This window comes from Acipenser ruthenus, chromosome 24 (genome assembly GCF_902713425.1).
Source record: "Acipenser ruthenus chromosome 24, fAciRut3.2 maternal haplotype, whole genome shotgun sequence".
Lineage (NCBI taxonomy): Eukaryota > Metazoa > Chordata > Actinopteri > Acipenseriformes > Acipenseridae > Acipenser > Acipenser ruthenus.
The window spans coordinates 28,549,448-28,575,824 of NC_081212.1; the positions used below are offsets into that span (position 1 = coordinate 28,549,448).

At 43.4% G+C, this 26,377-nt stretch overlaps 1 protein-coding gene across 2 annotated transcripts in view; it reads left to right on the forward strand.

Annotated features, from left to right (window-relative positions):
* The window catches only part of LOC117429095 (solute carrier organic anion transporter family member 3A1-like), a 54,111-nt gene that overhangs the window by 18,433 nt on the left and 9,301 nt on the right, over nt 1-26,377 (forward strand). Inside the window, exons 3-7 of one of the 2 annotated variants that reach the window (XM_034048273.3) lie at nt 21,970-22,068; nt 22,910-23,203; nt 24,954-25,118; nt 25,513-25,711; nt 25,946-26,084. In XM_034048273.3, coding sequence (XP_033904164.1) covers nt 21,970-22,068; nt 22,910-23,203; nt 24,954-25,118; nt 25,513-25,711; nt 25,946-26,084 — 896 coding nt within the window. The remainder of the gene's footprint in view (nt 1-21,969; nt 22,069-22,909; nt 23,204-24,953; nt 25,119-25,512; nt 25,712-25,945; nt 26,085-26,377) is intronic. The other variant, XM_034048274.3, reaches the window with a different exon arrangement.

Consider the following 26,377-nt stretch of genomic DNA (forward strand, 5'->3'; position numbering starts at 1 on the left):
AGGCTTGCTGGGGGCGTGGCTACAGCACCTCCTTATCATCTCATTCATAGCATAGTCTTTAAATTCAGTGTCTACCTTTTGCGAAATGTCTGGAGTTTCTTTCTCGTCCTCCACCCCACTGCCTCCTTCACAGCTGCGTCTTCCTTTAGGGGGGTAGATGGGTCCCATCACCCAGCCTGAATGACCCTGTGACTGCTGTTAGAGGCTCAACTCAATAGAGGACGGCTCCTGCTGGCCATAAGACGAGATCCTGGATCACAGTGTTGTAACAGAACACTGCATCTAATAAATGTCATTATTTTTATCTGATCTGTTGCCTTGTTCATTGAATTATGCAATCCCTGTCGTTCTAGTCATAGAAAAGAGATTTGCAGATGTTGGAGTGCCTCCAGTTGAATCGATCCCCTTATCCAGAGCAATCCTCTGGTAAGAGCAAGCAACATGTGCAGGAACAGCGAGTGAAAGCATCCTGCTGGGTTTCATTAAAAGCTAGGCCGTGCAGCAAGTGGTGTGGAAAAAAAAATGACCTGTTAGAAAATGAATCATTTCATTATCTTCTTGTAAAATCCTGTTGAATATGCAGTTTAATAATGTCACAAAACAAGCATCTGTCATGTGTTAGGCGAATGCCCAGGATTAGCATAAGCAGGAGAGATCAGCTCACACTGCTGAAAATGCTGCTTATTCATTAATTCCTTCATTGCTAGAAGCACAAGCATGGTAAAATCCACACACTGAGTCCTATTTGCTTATTCCTGTCTGCATGAACTTTGCATTATCCCTAAATGTGTGGAAAGAAAATGCCCAAATTTGGCATTCAAATCCCATCTAATTTCCATTGTGCCCTGAACAGGCTGCATGTTCCAGGGTCAACAAGTTCAAGAAGGAAACATGGAAATGATGTGATGGAAATGCATGTATTATATTTTATTTTGGGTAGATGACAAAAACGTTGCAACCATAGCTGTTTTGAGGAATAGGCTTAATTTCCTATTTCTTTCTTTGCATTTCAAATGCTTGGAATGGATTGGCTGAGTGGTGATTTGCATGTAAGATTTGAGATATTAGACCAGGAGTCCTATGGAATAAGCAGCCCCAGTAATACACAGGGTTGAGCGTGCACGTCTGCCAGCATGGGCTGGATTATTTACTGTAATCTACTGCTGACAGCTTTTTCCCTGTTTGTTTGGAACCCCGGAATATCTTCAGGTGGAAGTAGCAGTCTGCAGCATGCTAGGGTTCTGTTGAGTGCCAGTTCTGTTGAGTGCCAGTCCAGGTTGTATTGATCTGTGGCTGCTGGTTCTGTTGAGTGCCAGTTCTGTTGAGTGCCAGTCCAGGTTGTATTGATCTGTTGCTGCTGGTTCTGTTGAGTGCCAGTCCAGGTCATATTAATCTGTGGCTGCTGGTTCTGTTGAGTGCCAGTCCAGGTCGTATTGATCTGTGGCTGCTGGTTCTGTTGAGTGCCAGTCCAGGTTGTATTGATCTGTGTCTGCTGGTTCTGTTGAGTGCCAGTCCAGGTCGTATTGATCTGTGGCTGCTGGTTCTGTTGAGTGCCAGTCCAGGTTGTATTGATCTGTGCCTGCTGGTTCTGTTGAGTGCCAGTCCAGGTCGTATTGATCTGTGGCTGCTGGTTCTGTTGAGTGCCAGTCCAAGCCGTATTGATCTGTTGCTGCTGGTTCTGTTTGTAGCCAGGCTGCAGCCAGTGGAAAGCAGCTGGGCAGGGAGAAAGCTGGCTCGTGAAAGATAATCCCGCTCTAATCTACTGTCTTCTCATCTCAGTAAAACCTCATTTCTAGCTGCCTTTGACCTCGGGAGAGAGAGAGAGAAGCCCAGTGACAGCAATGGCGAAGTGGTCACCCACCACTAACTTCTTACTGCAGTGTGTCTGCTCTCTCTTTTTCAGTGAAAGGTTTGCACAGTTTTTTATATCACCATAGTACAACATCTAGCAGTTAACTTGCCAAATCTTACAGCAGATTTAGAAGTGAAACCTAAATGTGTATATGAGAATGCTCTACGAGGTCTATACGGTTAAAGTTGGGGTTATTATTATTATTATTATTATTATTATTATTATTATTATTATTATTATTATTATTATTATTATTATTATTATTATATAAGTAAAACTGCATTTAAATTAAAGCAGAATTATACTTCAGAAATGAGATTTAAAAATATAAAAAAAACTGCTACAGAGCTGAATTGGTATTTACTGAAATGGTGCTGTATGAAAATGAATACCTTAATTTAAAAGTACGGTATAATTGTATTCAGTGTGTAACACATCATTAAAGTTTTCACTTGCAATCATTCTCTAAAGTCAGGGTACAGTCTTCAGTCTGAATCGGCACTGTTGATATAGCTTAAACATAAATACAATTACCCAGAGTCATAATTCTGTGAGATGTGTTGGAGGCAACATGCCACAGTGAACTGCAGAGCACAATTATTATTTAAAAGAATAAATATAAAATAAAAGTGATAACCCAATAACTCCCTTCATAGCACTGTAACACAAGCTTCCTCTGACCCAGGGTTTCCCAGCCCTGGTCCTGGGGACCCCCTGCGTCTGCTGGTTTTCATTCCAACTGAGCTCTCAATTAAACCCTTAATTGAACTGATAATGTGCTTCATTAGACCTTTTTACTTGTTTTCAGCTCTTAAACAGTTGCAGATTTCAAGTTAGCTGTAACATTTTATAAGTAACTTGAACTCTGCAACTGTTTAAGATCTGAAAACAATTAAAAGGGTCTAATTAAGTAAATTATCAGTTCAAGTAAGGGTCTAGTTAAGTAATTGAGAGGTCAGCAGGAATGAAAACCAGCAGACACAGTGGGTCCCCAGGACCAGGATTGGGAAACCCTGCAGTCTAACCTGACCGACTCCTGTTGCTTCTTGCAGCAGTAGGAGGTTATAACAGTAGCGCTGTTAAGTATTTTTTGTTGAACACAGCAAAAGCGATGACATTTGTAACACATACAGCCTCCTGAAACACTGCTAGGTATCAAACTATGTTTTGGCTTCTTTAATGAGTCACCTTTGTCCGAGTTAGATAACAGACAGACAGCCCTTTGGAGCCTGTTAGCCCACACTTTACAAGACATCAGGATACACTGGACTGACAGACTTTCACACACCCTGTAAGTGTGCTCTGGATATCGTATCCAAACTGAATAAAAAAAGCAACACCAAAGAGAGCTCAAGAGGAGACAGAAGAAGATAGCTGACAAATCTACAGCCATCCTAATAAGGTCAAATGGAACCAGACTGATGGCTGAGTGCAGTGGGGAGGGAGGCTCTGTGTTATTAACCCCACCCCCATAGCCATCACAAACACCAACATAGTCATTTAAGGCAATCTAGGTCAGGCTGAGTCAACGCTTATTAAAAAGGGGATTTTTGTTTTATGGTCAAATATAGTACATTAGCATAAGCAGCATGTGCTGGCCGTGCGTGTTTGGAAAACAGTCTCTACTTCACCTATATGAATATCTGATTGGGACGCATCGGGACGCCCATTTTACAACAGACTTTGAAAACTGGCACAGACATAACAAAACAAGTCTTTGGAGAAGTCTGTTTCTTGTCTTAACAGTACTGCAGTTTGAGTTGTTACTGTTTTTTTTTTTTTTTAAGAAGGGAAGAAATGTCCTGCCATTGTGACACGCACATGATGCAGCGACTCGTTTCTGCTCTGCACAGTATTACCAGGAAGAAAGAGACCTGTCATTCAGTTCTTCATTCAGTACTTATATATTTATCTTTATGAATCAGTGCCTGCCAAAAAAACAAAAGAAAGCTGCCGATTCATTTGCTGTGCCCTGCATTAGCACAGATACCAGCTGCTTGTTGATTGAGTGCTATTTAAGTATTGGCACTGCGGTTTATGGGATAACCTTCTAGCATTTTCAGCACTTTTCCTCTGCATCAGTGCTGACGTGGAGAGGAGTAAAGATCACTTCATTAAATGGATACAGATTGATTTGGTGGGCAGTAACAATTACAAACAATCAAGTTCGATTGAAAGTGCTTACCTTTTAAATAATAGGAGTTTTCTTTTTTTTTTTTTTTTTAAAGTAAGTACTTATCATAAAGCACGGGCCGTCTGTACCTTGTTTCATGCCTAGCCTTTCATAAGCTCTCGTTGTTAAAGGTGGGTTATGTAATTGTATTGCTGCTATTGATTAGACCACTCAAAATGCTGCATTTTGTTCTTTGAATTAAATTAAATTAAAAGGAGAATCCAGCCCTGAATAGATAGAAAAAGTTATTTTCATATACTGTCTTTAGTGAGACATATTTATAAAAGGCTAGCGTGCCTGTAAATACATTAACCAGCACATTCATGCTTTATGATTACGCCCCTATGTTGCAACACAGTCGCTAAGGTTGCCTACTAAGCCTGGACTCCAAACCAGTTAGTAGTTAGTAGTCTTGAAAACACCTCCGAGCTTAACAACATCTCCCCCAAAAATATGTGAGTGGCCCCAATGAGGAGGGCTATCGCCCCTGTTCTGTGCCACTGTTTTTTAACCCTGGTCCTTAGGTACCCCCAACAGTACAAGTTTTTGTTTCAACCTGGAATTCCATATTTGCTTAAATCTGGCTTTGTTTTCAGGTGTATAGGACACATACATGCATCCTCTGTAGCTACAATGATGGCTCTAGAGAATTTTAAAAAGGAAGAACAAAGAGATCTGGTTGAATCAATAACCTGGACCATTATTGTTTGCTATTGGCTATGTTACTGCATTACCACGTAAGCTAGTCAGTGAACATTAACAGTTATACATAGCTGCCTGCAAAACACTGAACACATCCAATCTGGTAAATTGCTTTCCTTGACAAATGTTTACAGCTGTACCCAATTTAACAGCCATGTGGGCTTCAAACCCCAAACAGGACAGGAGTCTGCAGTGTGATCCTTTGACTCTGTTTGCACTGTCAGCTGGACTGGGTCTGAATGAGAACCAGCAGCTTTCACAGAGCTTGCACTGTTTGTGAACCTGCCGACTGCGCGGGAGTCTTTTTATATAATCACCCTTTAAAAAAGCTCTCATTATCAGTGTGTACAGTCAGTACTCCAACATTACTTCAATAATTCAAATCACAATTTGTTTCCAAGCAAGCAAGCAGCCATCCCCGGTTCCATACTTTAGTGGAACTGAATTGTATTTACTGAGAATGGTAGCAGCACATCCAGTAAGAGATGGAGGTGAGTAAGGTCACCCCCTCTTTGCTCTGGACACTCCTCCCTCACCTGCATCTCTGGCAAGGTCACCCCCTCTTTGCTCTGGACACTCCTCCCTTGCCTGCATCTCTGGCAAGGTCACCCCCTCTTTGCTCTGGACACTCCTCCCTCGCCTGCATCTCTGCAGCAGGTGTAAAGGCTGGCATTTCTACACTCCCCTTTTTCTTCTTAAGATCTGCATCTGGTCCCACTGTTCTAAGTCAGAAATGCAATAGGCATCTATTGTGCCTGAGATCACTTTTTAATGTAATTCATGTTGGTGCTATCCTCAGTCATCTGCAGCACCAAAACATAATGGAACCTAAGACTGGAGAAAAGTTCTATCTAGCTATAATATGGTTCATTTAAAACATGCATTTGTCCAGCTGTCATTAGTGTAACATTGAGTTTCTACAAACTGACTTTGTGTGCATTGGATACAGTAAACATGAAAATCAAGTTTAACAAAGAGCTATGAATTTCAGCTGGCACTAAAATTACTTTTAGATTGTATCATGTTTTATGTAATGATGTACAACATTTATTAATGCAGACGTGTACTGCTGTACATTAGCACCAATAAATACTGTACACTTAAATACAGCTTATACCTTACTGGACAGCTTCCCTCACAAAGGGTCTGTGTTAAACACCTGGTTTTGGTTGTGTCTGGGCTCGGCCGTATCCAAATGCATTGATCTTTCACTGTAACCGGGTTACACCTGGTAAACTAATATTGCAGGAGGCAAAGAAATGTGTGTGTGTGTGCGATCTTTTGTTGTTACTGTGTCAATATTTAACCGTGCCACAAAAGAGATGATGCGGTACGTTGGAGATCAGCCCAGAATGTGGTCTCTTCAGGGGAGGGCTCAGTATTGTGCTATGTGGCATCCAGGAGAGGGTTCAAAGTTCAGGGGTTAAACAATCCATCCATGTCTGTTAATAGAAGGGAGAGATCCATTGATTGTATAAGAAAGCGTCTCTGCTTAGAATTCGGGACCCTTCGTGTCTATACCGCTGCAGCAGTACTCGTGCATTGGCACTGCATTGCATTGCAGTGTGTCAACCACCGTAACAGCCCCCCGCTGAGATCATTTAGTTTGCATTGTAACTACGTATTGTAAGCAACACGACTCTCCAGACTGTGTCAGTAGCTGCATTATATCAGTTGCACTAAGCACTACTTCCAGTTTAATAGTGTTGTTAATTATGGGGATGTTCTGGGGATGGTGTATTTTGGGTCTATATGAAATGACATTGGCATGTAACTGCTTCATTGTGTTTGCTCTGTGCACAGCCAGCTCATATCTGTGAGAGAGCATTTGGATTGTTCTTGTTTAACCACTTCATTACAAATTAATATGACTCTTAGGGGCATATTACATTTCTCACATTATTTCTCAAGTCATCATAATTATATTATTCTACGCTGCTGTCATGCACCGCAAATCTCTGAGTGCAGTATAAGCAGTAAATGCTGTTTTATTATTTTCTCACGCACCTAAAACCCTTTTTTTTGTTTTTGAGTTGTAATTGGTTATTTAGAAAAGCTTTGAGAATACTGCCCTATGTGTCTTCCCATTGGTAAAAGTTTAGCAAAGTGTAGTAAAGCACATGACAATGCATGATAAGAGCAGGGTTGAAGCATGGGAAAAGTTAGAGCGCAAGCTTAGCATGTCAGACTTTGATAAGGGATGTTCTTCATGCATGCAGTGTCAACATCCCTGCTGAGATTCAGATAGCACCTGCCATGTGACTCCCCATGGTGTGGAATGCCTAGGACCTGCAGCCCCAGTGCTTCAGACATGCTTCTGTGAAAGTGCACCCTGGCATTTAACTTTCCCAGAAGAGAGATACTCCGAGCACCACAGAGACAACCGGTGTGTCTCAGCTGCCTTTACTGTACAGAAACATGTAACTGTGTAGGAGAAGCAACATGGGATCGTCTATATTATCAGCCTCATTGATTTTGCAGTGCAGGCTTTTAAGGTTTACAAGTCTGCTGCAAGTGTGGTTTGGCAGCCTGAACATATCTGTGTGTGTGTGTGTGTGTGTGTGTGTGTGTGTGTTTCTTTCAGTTGGAATATATAAAACTCTAGTATTTAAAACATGGTTTTGTTTGCTTCTAGCATCTCAGTTGTGGTGTGTATAATACAATTTTATTTCTACCCCCAGTTGTCCCTCCAGGGTCATATTAGAGCCACTGGGGGTATCTTCCCCTAGTTGCCTGTGATGTCATCTGAATCTAAGTCCACTGGTAACATTGCTAGGGCTATGAAGAGGTAAAGAAATAGTTGTGTTAGTTTGTTATCCAAACTGCAACACCGACATTAATCTGCTGGCACAATAGCTGCTTAATGCATCACTGGATCTGTGCTCCTTCAGAGTGATGAGCGCTTGCTGAACAGGACTTTATAAGCACAGGATGTGAACACGTGGCATTGCATGTTCTGCAAGCCTACCTCGTACCTGTAAAGCACTTACCTCTCAGTGCAGAACACTATCAGACCGTGTTCATTGCACAGCATTGGACAGTTTGAGTGTGGAACCGCATCCCTGTTTGTGCTGGCAATGAGCTGCTATTTAGATCAATACAATAGCGGATCACAGCAGCAGGATTGTGAAACTGCAGGGTAATTAACAAGCGATCCTTAATAAAGTGTAGAGCAGGCCAAAGAGCTGGAATGGAGTTCAGTAAAAGTGTCTGTCATGGCAGGCTAGAGATGACATCTAATAAAATATGGGAATGTGACGGTGAAAGGCAAGATCCTTGAAGCATATTTGCTTGTGAATTGTCTCTGCTACAAAACTCAAATAGCTAACCAGTTTGTTTTATTATTATTATTATTATTATTATTATTATTATTATTATTATTATTATTATTATTATTATCTATTTGGCAGACACCTTTATCCAAGGTGACTTACAGGTATTACAGGGCAGTACAGGGTTACAATGCAAGATTGATATTTAAATACAGTATAGTTTACAGTAAGTGCAATAACACTAATAGAATACAATATGAAATAGGATGCAACAAATTTAGGATTGTAACCAGTTATATCTACAATGACATAGTGGTGCAATAATACATTAGCTGAGGATCCAGTAGCATGGTGCTGAGGTCCAGTGCAGTGCAGAGCAGGAGGAGAAGATCAAGAGATTTACAAGTGCAGTCTAAATCCGTTGTGACCAAGTCACCATTAAACTGACTCCTGCAGTTCATAATTTACTATAAGCTCTTCTGCCCTGTTTGCAATACTGAAGTGCTTGCTGTTTAGTCAATAAATGGTACATTTACTTTACCTGCCTGAGGGTGTGGTTTGTTCAAACAGTCAAAAAAAATAGCAGATTGGATTTGATGTATTCTGAAAATAATCCCTGCTGTAAACTGTAGTATACTATAGGGTCATCGGGAGCAAATGAGTATATGCATGGGTAGAAGTGTTGCTATAACCCATACAAAGACACCCACTGTGCTATAACTGCAATATATACTATACTGTTCATACTGTAGAAGTTAATAACAAACCTTTATTTCATTCGGTTTTGTTTGTGTTTTGAAAGGGAATTTTGGCCTGAAGCTAAAAGAAGGATGGGGCTTATCTAGTATTTGGAAGAAGGCCAGCTGTACAAAGAATTCCTGCTGGATGTTTTAGGAGGGGGGCACACTACTGGACAGCTATCACGGTGCCTCTATTTCTGTCTTTTGCAATGGGATGATTGAACCTACATTGTAAGCGCAGCCTTTGTCCACTGCGTATAAGACGTGATCACAGGTAAGCTCTTCTGAGGAGCAGACTTGTTAGCATGGATGAGTTCCTCTTTGAACGGATGGTCGTGTGCACGGCTACGTGCTCATCTGGAATATCCTGGATTGAGTCACCAGTTCAGTACTGTTGCAGCTTTTTCAATTCTGTTCAGAAACATAACAACCCTTTAAATATTTTACACATTCTCTCAGGGCTTGGTGTCATTTACAAAAATAAAATAATCAGTAATGTTGATTTTTCAGATCCTCCAATCCTGCACAGAGTAAAAAGACCATGTTAGATTAGGGGTCAGTGTCTCCTTATCCTGTTGATTTTGGGAGGATGCCTGGAGGAGCATGCCTGGTGGTTGGTTATTGCACTAGTGTTCCACCTGTGGAACCCTGGGTTTGAACCCATCTTCTGCTCTCCCTAAACTCCTCCCCCCCCCCCCATTCTCCACTAATTGCCACAAGCTCTAGTGAACCGTACAGTTTTCAAACCCCCTATTCTGTTTGAAAAAGTAGTTTTTTCACGTGGAGCATTATCAGTATCAGGATACGTTGTTGCCACATTTTCTCCCAATGTTTGCAAATATAAACGAATCAGCAAACAAGCGGGACGGGTTTTCCTAATTCACCGCACACACCTCTGCCTGAAAGCAATGCATGCTGTTGATTTAAAGTGACTTATTTAGAATGAAATTGGAAATCAGTTGCTCACTAGCTACTGCAGCTGCTCCGTCAGTTTAATGTCCAGCTTTATAGCGGTAAGAGAGTCAATGCCAATGATCAGCCCTTGACAGCAATCAAGAAATTCATTGAGCTGGATGGGATGTAGCTCGGTCGTCCTAACATTGCAGTCCGCTGCAGCAAAACGTTTTCTTTAGTTTTTGAATTACTGAGGGATGGACGATTCCACTGCCTCAGCATGTACCTGATCTTAATCACAATTTGTTTCAAACTGAAAGAGCCTGTGATTAAGTGGGATAACTTTGCAATCCCAAGGCAGAAGATGATTCACTTTTTCTTTCAATCTGACTCGGCCTCAATGGTGTGTCTCTTTACAGTGGGCTTTGTAAGAAAGAGGCTTAGAGCTGGTGGAGCCCGGTTAATACCGTAGGAAGCATATTTAAGCTTAAAATAACTGGTGAGAAACTCTCAGATCAGTGTGCCACCTGCGCTTCGAGGTTCATTAATAGTTTCAATAACAGTTACAGATTGAAAGCTTGGCTAGTTTTCAGTCCTGTTTCAATGGGCTATGATTACCTGTTCTTATATTTGAGTGTGCCTGCTACAAAAAGTGATGATTGAGGAGGAGGAGGAGGAGGAGGACAATGAAGAATTAAATGGCATAACCTTTCATGTTTACTTGCAAAAAAACTAATATTTTAAAAATGAATCCAGAAAAGGCTCGGAAAAAAAAGAAGGAATTGTGATTGTAAAAAGAGGATTTGAGAACTGTGAAAACTACAGTACTTTTTAACCCTTTGACCTTTCACAAGATAATAAAGACATGTGGTTCTATTTCCACCAAACCATGTTGCAAATATTTGCTTTAGGGTCTGTCTAGGGGGCCAGTGTTTGATATCACAATCCAGGGGTAGTCAAGCCCTTCCATAGGGGGCCAGTGTTTGATATCACAACCCAGGGGTAGTCAAGCCCTTCCATAGGGGGCCAGTGTTTGATATCACAACCCAGGGGTAGTCAAGCCCTTCCATAGGGGGCCAGTGTTTGATATCACAACCCAGGAGCTGCACAGAGATCATCAAACTGGACCAAGCAAAGTACTAAGCCCGGTGTCGAAGAGGTTAACACTTTCCTCTGTAAAATGCACACGATCTGAACCTTTTTCTTTCTGTCTGAATGTCAAAATGTCACTGAAACTGTTCTTTTTCATTCAGCAAACTTTGTGACATACAGTATACGTCATTGCAGAATCACTGCACCAGCCCCTTCTTATTCCACAGTAATACTAATAACTTCTTCAGACTCTTGTGCCAGGAAGCAGTTTTTCATGATCTAAGCAGCCTGGATATATTGGAGTTGAATTGAATTCAGGAATACAATTCAACTCATTGTTTGTGGCATTTTGAAAAGTATGGCCTTTCTCTTGCGCTGCATATCTTTGCAAATGCACTGCCCCACTCCTACCAGAGCAAGGGCCCCGGGACGATTTTAATGGTTAAAGCAACATGTATTTCTGTTATATCTTTTAAAGGAATGCAATTTACACTTTTTATGATTCCAAGAGCGAGTGGCAGCCTGAGAACCTCATTCTCAACCCGTGCCACACCCATTCTCCTTGTGTCTCTGAGCCCCTGTGCCATGCCCATTCTCCGCCTATCTCTGAGCCCCGGTGCCACGCCCGTTCTCCTCGTCTCTCTGAACCCCTGTGCCACGCCCATTCTCCTTGTGTCTCTGAGCCCCTGTGCCACGCCCTTTCTCTTCATCTCTCTGAGCCCCTGTGCCACACCCGTTCTCGTCTCTTTAAGCCCCTGTGCCATGCCCGTTCTCCTCATCTCTCTGAGCCCCTGGGCTATGACCATTCTCCTCACCTCACTGAGCTGAGACTAGTGAGTCAGATGCCAGTCTGTGCCAGCTGTGTTGCTGTGTCCATGAGAAACTAGGTTAAGAGCTACAGGGGTCAGTTTACCTCAGGCCTCGCACAGCTGTCACTCTGGGAAAACGTTTCCATCATTCAGATATGAGCAGCGCAGTGGTGGGTGCACATTTCACTACAAATGCTTACTGTAAATGTAAAGTGTTTCAGGACAACAAAAAATAAAAAAATAAATAATTGGCCAAAGGTAAATTAAATGTATTATCCCTTTCTGTTGTCTAGATATGGAAATTTAAAGTGTGCACAGCACTGTCTGTAGTGTTAGCAGTGCAAATGGAGGAGATTTGTGTAAACATTACAGTGCAGTTCAAATCAGCTGCTTAAACTGTAGCTTGAGTGTTAAGCCCGTGAAACACAGTGATCTTCATTTGCAGTGGCAGGTCAGGTTATTGCTTACACTTTAAAACAATGGCCGCAAATGCACATTAATTCCGGTGGATTAGCTGTTATTTATACAGTGTTCCAATTGAATTCCTTGTAAATCTGTGCTCATTTAAAAATATATATATAAATATATTTTCAGAGCTAAAAAATCTTTCCTTTTCTAAAAGGCCAAGCTGATTGTAATGCAAGTTTGGAGAACAACAGTCATTTAGTAACGTTAACATATGAACTGTATATTTGCCTCCTGTTTCACTGCGTAAAGCAATTTCTTCATGAGATTTCAAAGTTGGCAGCGTGATGCAGTGTTTAACAATCCAAGCTGAGGCATAACTAAGAAGTGAGCAGCCAGGTTGCCCCAGGCAGGTCACAGTGTCCACTGGGGGGCTGAAGTGTCAGCGAGAAGGATGCAGAACTAACAGCAGGGGCATGGAAAGACACAGCGTGGAGAGAGAGGACATGTGAACAGCCAACAGCAAGAGAACAGTGCCCCTACTGGAGAAACAGGCAATGGGGAGTTTGCTAGTGATCGGCATTAGAACAAGATAAGCTGCATGTGTCTGAAGGAGCCTGGAAATTCTGCATCCTGGCTTTTGCCAAGCTAGTTGCTACTGCAACTGTACGATGCAAAACACACTGAGGGCAGTGCATCGCACTCGGAATGGCACGTAGGTTTAGGTAGCCTGATACAATGTTTGAGCAAGGTGGCCAGTAAGCTTGTTACTCCTGTAGGACAGGTAGATAAGTGTCTACAGATGTCAAAGGTCATTGACAGTCTTGCAATACTGTTTGTTTGTTTGTTCCCAACTCTGTTTAAGTATCTTGAATCTAGGCTGTTAGCAGCTAATGGGTAATAATATTGGTGGTTAAATTTGGATTGAAAGATAGTGCCTGATCTCGTTCAGGTCAACCCCCTCTTTCCCAGTTCAAATAGATATTGATGCAGGTCATATTGGGATATAAAATGAACAAGTCATGCTTCTGTCCCGGGCTGCTGCCGCTGGTAAGAGTGGCCTGTTTTTGCACTTTCATTATGAGCAGCAGGGCTATTAGAAGAAGATCTATTAAGTGACAGTGCTTATTAAAGAGACCCAAGGCTGTACTTTGCAAGATATATATTAGACGAGGCAAAGTGCATCCTTGCAGGGAAAGTTTTATTAAAATGTGATGCGTCAGATTTCCAATATCCTGGAGGAGCTTTAAATTCGTTGCACCAATGGAAATGTTTTAGTCTTAAAAAAAAAAAAAAAAAGCAAAAAAAAAAAAAAAGCGTTATTTATACAACTCCTGGCAAGAATAAATATGTTATGAAACGATTAGCTGATTGCACCTCTTTTAACCTCGTGCCTGAAGTCTTGTGCAGTCACTGCTTTTTACAGTAGGGCCATACTGTACCTGTGCTTCTCCACTCTGACAGCAGTTTATTATCCTCCCCAGCCTTGCTCTCTATTTGAATAGATGTTGTGAGTTTTCATCATCAATTCTATACGGTTTCCTGGCTGCACCATGCATTCAAATGAGAGTCCATTTCTATTAATAAAGGGACTAAGGAGGGTAGATGTAGCACTCATCTGAAAAGGTACACTTTGGGTTTGGCAGAAATATGCATGCATTTTATAATGTGTAGCTCAGCGTCACAATGTAAATGTTGATAGTTTCATAACAGCTATTATTCTTCTTCTTATTATTATTATTATTATTATTATTATTATTATTATTATTATTATTATTAACTTTTTTGGCTGAAAACAAAATGGACATTAATTTCTTAAATCTTAATGAAAGAGAGAAATCGAATAGAGAAGGGGGTGAAAAATGGTCCATTGAAAGCATGACATGTATCCCGAAAGACACCCAGTAATAACCCCCCATGCCTGGCTCTCTGCCAACGTAATTAAGTCCAATTGAATAAACGACACGTGCTCTCAGCACGCCCTGCGATCTTCTATTGTCCACATTACAATCGCATATCCAGGGCCCGCAGGTTAATTCAAATCATTTAGGAGCTGAGTAATAGAGAATGGCGAGGGCTTTCAGTTCTGCCAGTCCCTAACCAAATTATCAGCAGACAAAGATAAGAGAACATGATAGTATGACTGAACAATAGCTGAGGTGGCTCAGCTCAGCGCAGCACGTAATCCACGGAGCCCTTCAGTGTCGTGGCAAAAACAGCAACATGCATTTCAATATCGCTCTTCTAAAAAATAGCAAAACATTGTGGGTAATTACTGGTACAGACACGCAGATCTCTTTGAATTCATAATGAAAGTGAGTGAGTAGAAAAAATACTGTAAGAAAAAGAGTAGGACATTGATCAGCCTCACCAGTCAACACAGAATTAAAATTTAATGAAATTACCTTGAGTCATGAATGATGCATCAGATAAAAAATAACCATTTTCTGCTTTTCTGCTTGGCTGATTGAGTTTTTAATACTGATTTTCAATGAATGAATAGCTTTTGGTCTGGGAATCATTTCAAATGTATCCCACACTGCTCATGTGCACTGCTTTGTTTACTGCTCACAGTTACGCAGAGAGATCAGTATTGCGGATCACTGTTTTTCACATTGTAACCCATTGACTGACCCCAGTGCTTAAGCAGATGGAAAGCTAGTTAATGTGTTAACCCACTGCACCACCGTGCCCTGGACTTGAACCCCTTACTGTCTGCATTTACACTCAAGGTGCTTTGAGAAGAGACTGAATAATGTGCTTCTGTGGGGGTCTCTTACTCAGCGCCTTGAAAATGGTCTGTCCAGAGGTATCCGGAAAGGAGGCCTGTTACGGCTCTCTCATCTGTCTTATTGTGTTCTATTCCATTGCATGTCATAAAACAGTTCCTGGCTTGAATAAACTCCATTTGTGCTGTCTAATGATAATGCCCTGGCTAATTTAAAATTCCAAAAGCAGAAAGGAGTTTTTAAAAAAGAAAAAGTATTGGAAGGAATTGTAGTTTTTTGTAGCGAATGGCAAAGCGCTACGGAAAAAGACGTATTGGATAATGAATTCATCTGTCTGTGTTTTTTGCGTATGATGTACCATTTTGTTAGCTGCACTTCCTGACAGTATGGATTAATAATCCTCATTATAAGCACTTGGAAAACAGATTGAGGGAATTGTTTCCAGTGAGTAACGTACAGCGTCAATTACAGCATTCTGTGCACACGATGCCCAGCGAAACGGGATACTAGGCGCTCATAAGCTCTCTAATTTGCTCACTCAGTGGGCACACGAGAACATTATGAAAACCTTCCAGATTAATGAGGCTCAGTCATTCCTCAGGATTTTTTATATTTCATTACTGCACACCCCACGGCCTGCTGCTCGGAAAAAACATTAATTCAAAACGACAGCAGGCTCTAGCACTTTTATTAGCTATGGTTTCCTGGGGGGGTGCTGAGAGGTGCCGGGGAAAACTGCAGTGGGCATTATTTAGTTTGTTTGTTTGTGTATTTACAGTGGAATTACAACAGCAACGCAGGATTGAATCGTCACTTAAAAGGGGCTGACAGAGAGAGCTGCTCTGTATAGAGAGCAGTATGAAGGAGGGGTTTGTAGTATTGTGATCATCGATGTGCCGTGTTGAGACAGATTCAACAGGGCTGTAGACATTTTAAAAGGGGCTGACAGAGAGAGCTGCTCTGTATAGAGAGCAGTATGAAGGAGGGGTTTGTAGTATTGTGATCATCGATGTGCCGTGTTGAGACAGATTCAACAGGGCTGTAGACATTTTAAAAGGGGCTGACAGAGAGAGCTGCTCTGTATAGAGAGCAGTATGAAGGAGGGGTTTGTAGTATTGTGATCATCGATGTGCCGTGTTGAGACAGATTCAACAGGGCTGTAGACATTTTAAAAGGGGCTGACAGAGAGAGCTGCTCTGTATAGAGAGCAGTATGAAGGAGGGGTTTGTAGTATTGTGATCATCGATGTGCCGTGTTGAGACAGATTCAACAGGGCTGTAGACATTTTAAAAGGGGCTGACAGAGAGAGCTGCTCTGTATAGAGAGCAGTATGAAGGAGGGGTTTGTAGTATTGTGATCATCGATGTGCCGTGTTGAGACAGATTCAACAGGGCTGTAGACATTTTAAAAGGGGCTGACAGAGAGAGCTGCTCTGTATAGAGAGCAGTATGAAGGAGGGGTTTGTAGTATTGTGATCATCGATGTGCTATGTTGAGACAGATTCAACAGGGCTGTAGACATTTTAAAAGGGGCTGACAGAGAGAGCTGCTCTGTATAGAGAGCAGTATGAAGGAGGGGTTTGTAGTATTGTGATCATCGATGTGCCGTGTTGAGACAGATTCAACAGGGCTGTAGACATTTTAAAAGGGGCTGACAGAGAGAGCTGCTCTGTATAGAGAGCAGTATGAAGGAGGGGTTTGTAGTATTGTGATCATCGATGTGCCGTGTTGAGACAGATTCAACAGGGCTGTAGACATTTTAAAAGGGGCTGACAGAGAGAGCTGCTCTGTATAGAGAGCAGTATGAAGGAGGGGTTTGTAGTATTGTGATCATCGATGTGCCGTGTTGAGACAGATTCAACAGGGCTGTAGACATTTTAAAAGGGGCTGACAGAGAGAGCTGCTCTGTATAGAGAGCAGTATGAAGGAGGGGTTTGTAGTATTGTGATCATCGATGTGCCGTGTTGAGACAGATTCAACAGGGCTGTAGACATTTTAAAAGGGGCTGACAGAGAGAGCTGCTCTGTATAGAGAGCAGTATGAAGGAGGGGTTTGTAGTATTGTGATCATCGATGTGCCGTGTTGAGACAGATTCAACAGGGCTGTAGACATTTTAAAGTCTCTGACCAAATCGATGCCACGGTACCTTCATTTCCAGACAGTAGAATATCGGTATTCCTGTGTTATTCCCATGTGCCCTGAGAGCTGATGAAGAAGCGGTGTGCCCAATGCGCACAAGTCGTACATCTTGAATATCATTGCACTGTGCCAGGGTCCCCCAGGGCTTTTGAAATACCTCAATCCAGCTTGAACGCTCATGATACTGCTGGTGGTGAATTGAGTGAGTGCTGAGCTGTAGGTGTCATCAACAGCACTGCACCCCAATTTATATTTAACAACAACCCAGTCCAAAAAAAACTTCCAGAAAAATACAGATTATAAACTGTATAGGTAACAAGCTGAGCTTTCTGTTCAATAAGAATCCGATCGTCCGGCAGGACTGAAGCATTGCAGTGAGCGCTTCGGTCAAGACAAACAGCAGGTTTGTAACACTGTCAATATTCCAAAACACATACGTACGTTGGACACTAAAATGAACGCTGGGAGTGGGTTTTGAAACATCAGTGGGTTTTGATTCCACTCTGAAAAACGGGTGCAGAAGCTTGTGAATCCAGCCGCATCACCTCTGAAGGCGGTGTCAGATTGTACTGCAGGAACCGTTCCTCGGCAATGGAAACACCATGAACAGCAAAAGGACATGCCAGCCATGTCTGTGGAAAAGCACCTGCAGGGAAACACACAGCTGGATACACTTTACAAGCACGCTGAGATCATGTAGTAACACTGCCAAAAAAAGGGTTTCCAAATGAGCACAACTCATGAGCACCCACCGGCTAATGACTAGGGTTGTTTTGTTTGCCGAAGTTTCGATTGGCAACGTGACTCTGAAAAGCTGACCTGGTTTAGCTTCAACATAAGACACTTTTTTATTAAATAAATAGAAATAAATTAATAGTTTCCAGGGCTTTTTTTTCATTTTTTATGAGGGTATCAGTGGCATTCAGAGGTCTTCAGATTCTTCTTAACCAAACCACACAGCACTACATGACTGAGGCCTCGCTCATTTGCATGAAAGGTGCATGAAGGCCTTCCCTCCTTTTTTGTGCTTTCTGGGCCCTGGCAGTTGTAGAGCCGCAAACGCTGCAATGAATCATTTGACGCAGAATGGAAAAACATGGAACAGATTCAAGTGTGCCTTATTTAGAGAATTGATGTCGTCAAGTAATTTTCCAGTAAGACAATACACTCTTCCTTTCCGAGGTTTCCTGTCTGGGCAGAGATTGTGGTGTTGTTGCTATGAGCAGCCAATACAGAGCGGTCTCCAAGGAAACACGCCCAGGAAGCACCAGTACTGCTGCACACATTTAGCTTAGAACTGACTGATTAATAGATGTAAAAATGCAATTATTCAGCAGCAGTATTCGTGCCCTGTTAATGGAATACATAGCAATGTGTACAGCATATATATATATATATATATATATATATATATATATATATATATATATAATGTGTGTGTGTGTACAAATGTGCAGTAATAAACATATATTGTATATTAATATTCAGATTTACCAAGGTCACATGAGGTTCGGGACATCAGACCCAGTTATACAGTGCCACCCAGATGTGCACTGGATATGCTCCATATGTCTGGCTGTGTGCCAGTCAGGGGTAGGGGTGGGGCGGGGAGAGAGGGAGACATGCCAATCAACTCCCATCTCGCCTCAAAGTGATTCCCTCAACCCCAGAACAAGGCTGTCATTCATCTGCTGTCTCGGCTATAAAAGGCGCAGAATGACAGCTGTCAAAAGAGTAACCGAAAGGCTTCAGCTTTATGGCTGTCCTGTCGATATACACTATACTGTGGTATACCAGAGTGCACTGTACTGTAGCTACGGACACAGAATTCTGAGCACACCCCTCTCACCTGTCAGAAGAGGTACAGTGAGAGAGAAGGAGGGAGCCATGCTGCAGGATACAGAATTCTGAGCACACCCCTCTCACCTGCACTTCACTTGGCTCTCACTAGATGGCAGCATCATGTCTTTCTCTAGTGGACGAGTCAGGGCAAGGTGAGTTTGTCAGGCTTATTCTGTCCATTAAGCCGACTGATGGAGCTGTGAATGCAAGTGTTTCAAGTTGATTCACACAGAGTTTTAAGCACAGTGCTTTAGCAGCTTTCACTGTTTTAACCACACAATGGGATTCTGACATTCCATCCAGCTAAAGGAAGCAACACTCAAGCATCAATCTACCACTACCTCCTCAAATCATCTTGTGTTGATACTGTATGTTATGCCACTGTGTTCTGTTACCAGGCTGCGTTTGTATCAATAGCTCTGCTCAAGCGCTCAGAATCCGTTTGGTGAGTTAATGGGTCAGGAAACACAGTTAAGGGGGCAGCCACCAGCTTTCTTCTCCAGATATAAAAGAGTGCACTTTGGAAGAAAGCACAGAGGCAGCGTGTATAAAGGGCTCAGCAGAGCTAGGTGTCGGGCAGCCCCTCTGGGGACCCTAATTTGTGTGTGAAGAGGGATCGCTCCCCACGCGGCCCGTCAGCGCTGTATCTCTTACAGCGCTGCTTTGTGAATGCATGCCTCCCTTTGTGAACATCTTATTGGACACTTATTTAACCATGGTTTAAAGACGGTCGATAAACCCTGCGGTAGCCGTCTGCTTTTAAAAACCATGCAGCTGTTTTTCATCCATGGCTTGCAGCTGTAACGAATAAAGAGGACCCCAACACTAAACACCGCCTGCCCAGTGAATGAGTTCAAATTGCTGTTTTGCAAATCAAATGAAAGCTAACGAGGCGCAGAGCCAGAGAAGCTGCAGCTTCAGCTGTCCGAGTGGCAGGAGCATTCCTTGTGAGGCCATTTAGGCGCTGTGTAGTCTCTGCAGATAACCGTTAGGACAAAAAGGAGTGGAAACTGACCGCACAACTCCTGCAAGGATGGGAATCAGGGCCTCTACTGTTCATTATTACTAAAACATACCAGCTGCTCAAATGTAGGTCACATCAAATATAGGTATCTGTGCGTGGTCCATCCGAACTGTGTGCTGCTTCTCAGCTCCGTGGGACACTGTCACCTGTCTGCTGTGCTGTGGACTTCAGCAATGTGTGTTATTCCACACGGTTTTTAATAAGAGGTTTGGTTATTAAAGGCTTCTCTGTGATCCCGTGGTTGCTAATCTGGTTTCAGTAGAAGCCTAGCCTGGTCATATTTTACTGGCAGTACTGCACTCTGCTCTGGCAGCCTCCCGGATGAGCTGTCACAAAGTGCTGGTCTACAGCTCAGCTTTACCACTGTTTTCATTTCACAACATTTTCCAGCCGCACACAAAACATAACAGGAGGCCCTGCCAAATGAAAAGTTTCCCCTTCTTTCAGCTCGGATTCCTCTGTGCTGGTCTGTTCGGAATAGGCTCTCAATCATAAGCACCCCAGAGGGAGTATTGCACAGTATCGTTGGGTCATACAGACCATTGTGTGGGCTTACTGTAGCTATAAATGCTCAAAACTGATTGGATGATTCTATTCCAGTAGACATCCCATGACCTTAGCACAGTTGCACAGTTGCTCTCTCTATATATATTAATATATATATATATTTTAGATTTTATATCCACATAATATATATATATAATTATGTGGATATAAAATCTAAAATAAAATAATTCAGAGGTAAAGATCATCCCACATTTTCACATGTATCTTGGTTCTGTTGTTTAAAATATCACTGTGTTTATTTTAATCAATGATGTAAGAAAGACATGATGAAAGTGATGAATTACTTCGTCATTGACACATGATAAGCAGATTCTAACGACAGCTGGCTCTGAACAGAGGAACAGAAGCCTGGTGAGGATTCAGAGAATTCCATTGTGATGACAGTGCCCTCTTGTGGCCATGCAGGTGTAGCGCACACCTTGCATTACAGAGCAGTTTTCCTGTGTTGTGTTTTTTTTTTTTTTTTTAAGTTCAACACTGGTCACTGGTATTCCTTAGATATGTATCTATTTTGGTTACCGATTGTCTTATTCAAACAGAAAGTGAAATGACGTCTTTCCAGTTATACTGGATAGGCCTGTAAGCTATTGCACCTTGAAAACAAAGCAGATCCACTTTAACCTTCTTAGAACAGAAGGTGGCAGCCCCGCTGAATTAATGCGCAACACAATTGAATTATTCAGATGGACAAACACGTAATGCTGTATTTGCATGCCGATACCTTGTGACAGGGTATGCTGAATTTGCTGTGTATTGTAAGATGCACAGGCCATGGTATAGAGCAGACACTGCAGCAGGGGCTGTGCAGTATAGACTGAAGTGCATTCCTGCAGCTCATCTGATTGCACACGAGCCCCCAGGTCGTGGGCTATCGCTTCCTCACATGTGTGAAAGCAATGTGGCAGCATGTGGGCCATCAGTTGAGCTTGCTGTGTTTGAAGAATGGTGCAGCATGCGTCCTCGTGGAGGACTCTGCAGGGGAATGCTTCACTAGCTCACAGCATTGAAAGGAGCTGCTTGTTTCTCCTGTGCTCTGCGCTGTACAGAACAATCCAGAGCCCTGCGCTAGATCCCAGCTGCTTTAGAAACAAAAGGGTTTAGACACTGCATCTTGCAAAGGATAGAGGACACACAAGGGCTTGGGGTAAGGGAGGAAACTGTCAAATTACAGGAGGGACCGAAATACCACTGCAGTCTGAATCACTAAATAAAGCTGTGCTTTCAATTTAAAGATAAGAAATGCTCTTGGCTAGGCATATAGATCCACGTTCAGTGACAGCGAAATAAGAAACATTTGTATTGCAGATGTATATTTAGAAATATGTTTCTGTTGTAACAGTATCTAATGTCCAGAATGAAGAATAAAGATCAATTCTTGAATCAGTTGCACTGTGGTTGTGGGGCAGGTTTGTGGCTGAGAAATTGGGGTACAGCCTCTTTTATGAGAATAATGAGATCCAGACGGGGTTTTGTTCCTGTGCTGCATCATGTGGTTCAGAGCCTAGTAAAAAGAGTTCCTAATGAAGTGACTGTATCTTGTACATCGCCAATGCTATGTGCAGTGTTGATTTTAGAAAGGCAAGCTTTTGCAAATACCAAAGCCAGTTATGCTGGGTGACCATATGCAGCATATCATATCACAAGCTTGTTCATTACTGTGTTGGGCAAAATAACTTGTGACATGGGAGCCCATAAAGTGTGTTGAATTGTTTTTTTTTATTGTTTTATAGGAATCGTATTCTCAACCCTGGTGTTTGGACCAGCTTGTGGCTTCATCCTGGGCTCTCTCTGTACCAAATTCTATGTGGACGCTGTCTTTATCGACACCAGTAAGTAGTCATGGAGGGCTGCATGCAAGACAAATACTAGCGCTGCGGCTCTAAATGTGAACATTGAGGAAGTGGCAGGGTCTGCTGTGTGATGCCCTCAAGGCTACTGATGGATTAGAGGGGAGCCCACTCTGATTCAGAGATGGTCTCCATCTACTACACTCAGTAGTGTGGGAGGTAGAGTCTGGGCAATGTTCTGACATAGATTTAAACCGGTCCCTCCCATGGTAATCTCAGAGGTGTGATTGTTCACTTCAGAGATACCCTGGCCACAGTATGACCTAATAACCCCTCCTCACCACGCAGGTCCTTCCTTCACCCACCCCCAGCATGAGGACTGAGGTGCTTTGGCAAGGGGAATGCATGCATGCGTGTTGGTGGTTCTGCAGCAAGATGCCAGCAAGTAGTGCAGATGTTTAGTCAGGCAGTGACTGGAAATGCACTTGATTTATTTCAAATTCAAATTCAGGTGCTGATGATTAAAGATCAGGCCTCCTCTTTATTGCACTGTGAAATATTGAAAACAGTGGATTAGTGAAAGTCCCTTATACAGGAAAATCTAGGGCTTTTACAGTATACTGTCAACATGACCCAACTGTGAGTTACCCAAATTAGTGAATTATCAAATGGTAAAAAAAAATAAAAAATCAAGGGAACACTGTTTAAAAAAATATATAGTGTGAAATAACCAAACGGGAGCACGCCTCAAAACGGGTCCCAGTTTGGTGGCACCTTCCTGTAGAGCATGGGGCGTTGAACATTCAAATAATCATTTCATACACCTCCAAGGAGAGCTGCAGCCCTCGTCTACAGCAAAATATTAATTTTGGTTCCTGTTAAGCTTTTTCCCTTTCCGCAGGTAAGCTGGACATCACCCCCGATGACCCCCGCTGGATCGGAGCCTGGTGGGGCGGCTTCCTGCTCTGTGGTGCCTTGCTCTTCTTCTCGGCGCTCTTCATGTTCGGATTCCCACAGTCCCTGTCAGTGCAGGAGCTGGACAGCGGCGGCGAGAGCGAGCAGACCATGCTTCCCGAGAGCCTCCCCCGCGACTACGAGAGACCCAAACCCAGCAACGGGGTGGTGCGCAACGCCCAAGAGCCAGAGAAGAACCCCACCTGCTGCCAGCAGATGAGAGGTGAGAGCAAAGTGACTGGAACACACGAGAATGAGCAAAGGGAAAATGCAGTCTAACTGAGCCTGAGACCGGTACGCTCAGTAGTGCTGCATAGGGGCTGTCGACATGGAGAGAAATCCTGGTTGTAAGTGCAAAGTGGTTACAGCATTGCAGACCATGTTGAGTGCAAAGCACACGGCCGTTTTGTTGTGGCTGCTCTTCTGCCGGGTTCGTATTAATAAAGCAGAACTCCAGCCAGCCGTGAAGTCGATTCTTTGGTCTTTTAAAGTGGCTGGAGGAAATGTGTTACGACAGGAAACGTCAGAGCTAAATTGGAACCCTGTGGCTGCCACTCTGACCTTGCTCTGCATTTGACCCGCTAAGCCAGCTCCAGGCACAGCATTTATGTTATCAGCCCTAGTGAAGGGACTCAGCAAAGTTTTATTAAGATGCAGACTGGAGCTGGAGTGGCCTTTCCCAGCTGTTAGCAGCACCATGCTGAAGTGCTTTTCAAACTTCTGCTTCTTGAAATATGAGTGGAGCGGCCAGGCAAGATCTGTCTGTTTTTACTCTTTTACTACCTCAGTGGAATAATTAGCATAACCACTGAGGAAGAAGACAACATAATTCAAAGCCTAACACACTGTAACCCTCCCGCTATGAACCTCAGCAGCAGGGGATACTTTCTGGCAATTGTCCTGACAATGAATGCCTGTTTGGAAATGTATTTCTTGTTATTTGTCACATGAGATACAGTATAAGTTTCTGGTGTTATTCTGAACATTAAACTTGTGCATGTTTTGAGCTAAAGGTTATGGTGCACCCTCCTTTTACCTTTCTGAAAACCTCATCCCGTTCTAGCGCAGGATCACAGATCACTCAGTTTGGGGTGTGCCTCTGTAGAAGAGCCTTGTGATTGGTGGATCGCATGCTCATGCCTGTCTTGTTTCTTGCCCCTGCTCCAGTGGGATTGCATGCCTGTCTTGTTTCTTGCCCCTGCTCCAGTGCAATCGCATGCCTGTCTTGTTTCTTGCCCCTGCTCCAGTGGGATTGCATGCCTGTCTTGTTTCTTGCCCCTGCTCCAGTGCGATCGCATGCCTGTCTTGTTTCTTGCCCCTGCTCCAGTGGGATTGCATGCCTGTCTTGTTTCTTGCCCCTACTCCAGTGGGATTGCATGCCTGTCTTGTTTCTTGCCCCTGCTCCAGTGGGATCGCATGCCTGTCTCGTTTCTTGCCCCTGCTCCAGTGGGATTGCATGCCTGTCTCGTTTCTTGCCCCTGATCCAGTGGGATTGCATGCCTGTCTTGTTTCTTGCCCCTGCTCCAGTGGGATCGCATGCCTGTCTTGTTTCTTGCCCCTGCTCCAGTGCGATCGCATGCCTGTCTCGTTTCTTGCCCCTGCTCCAGAGGGATCGCATGCCTGTCTTGTTTCTTGCCCCTGATCCAGTGGGATCGCATGCCTGTCTTGTTTCTTGCCCCTGATCCAGTGGGATCGCATGCCTGTCTTGTTTCTTGCCCCTGATCCAGTGCGATCGCATGCCTGTCTTGTTTCTTGCCCCTGATCCAGTGGGATCGCATGCCTGTCTTGTTTCTTGCCCCTGCTCCAGTGGGATTGCATGCCTGTCTTGTTTCTTGCCCCTGCTCCAGTGCGATCGCATGCCTGTCTTGTTTCTTGCCCCTGCTCCAGTGCGATCGCATGCCTGTCTTGTTTCTTGCCCCTGCTCAAGTGCGATCGCATGCTCATGCCTGTCTCGTTTCTTGCCCCTGCTCCAGTGATCCCCAAAGTGACAAAGCACCTGCTGTCGAACCCGGTGTTCACCTGCATCGTCCTGGCCGCCTGCATGGAGATCGCGGTGGTGGCCGGCTTTGCTGCCTTCCTGGGGAAGTACCTGGAGCAGCAGTTCAACCTCACCACATCTTCTGCCAACCAGCTGCTCGGTAAGCCAGCTCACGTCTCAGTGGTCTGATCATTTAGACACACGGTTTGACTGAGCACTTACAGAATGCTTTGGTATGATGGCAGCTCGTCATTTTTTTTTTATAATTGGTCATTTTGAAGTCTTAATGCTAGTATCAACAGGGGAATTATTATTATTATTATTATTATTATTATTATTATTATTATTATTATTATTATTATAATAATAATACTGGTGAGCGTTTTTTTCATCAGGCTTATCCAGTTGATATAAACACATGCTCATTAACACCAGTAACAGAGCGCGACCCCAGAGCGAGCTGTCAAACTGAAAGGAATTCCGTACCTCACATAGCTGCTGTCTTCTCCCATGCTGCTCTGAATGACCGGTCTGAATGCTTGATATCCCTGCAGGCATGACAGCGATCCCGTGTGCGTGTCTGGGGATCTTCCTGGGCGGGCTGCTGGTGAAGAAGCTCAGCCTGTCTGCGCTGGGCGCTATCCGCATGGCCATGCTGGTCAACCTGGTGTCCACTGCCTGCTACGTGTCCTTCCTCTTCGTGGGCTGTGACACGGGGCCTGTGGCTGGGGTCACCGTCCCCTACGGAAACAAGTGAGTAGCGCAGAGGCGGGCCTACCTGCCAAACGATACCGTCACTGTATATTCAAAAAAAAAGACCAGCAAAATAAAGCGTTAGAGATAAATAAATACAAACCATTGAATAAAACAAGAAGTCTGCCAGGATTGCAGTGCTGCACATCACTGCTCAGTAACTGCTGGGTATGTTTTGCTCTGTTCTTGCTGCAGCTCCACAGCCAGTAAACAGACTTCGTTTTGTCTCCCCAGGTCCGTCCCGCTGTCTCAGCTGAATCCATATTCATCCTGTAATGCTGGCTGCAAATGCCACACTGATTCTATTAGCCCAGTGTGTGGATCTAATGGCATCACCTACCTGTCAGCCTGCTTCGCTGGGTGCTCCAAAGCAGTAAGTGTACAGTCCAGCTGCCATCCACTGGGTATTGTGGTTCGTAAATCTTATGTTTTTGGTCCAGTGGTTAAAGTCCAGGGCTTGTAACCAGAAGATCACCAGTTCAAATCCCACCTCTGCCACTAACTGACTCACTGTGTGACCTTGAGAAAGTGACTTAACCTCCTTGTGCTCCATCCTGTGGATGAGATGTTAAAGCAATGTTGTAAGTGACTCTGCATATAATGCACAGTTCACAGCCTACCTCTGTAAATCGCTTTGTGATGGTGGTCCACTATGAAAGGTGCTAT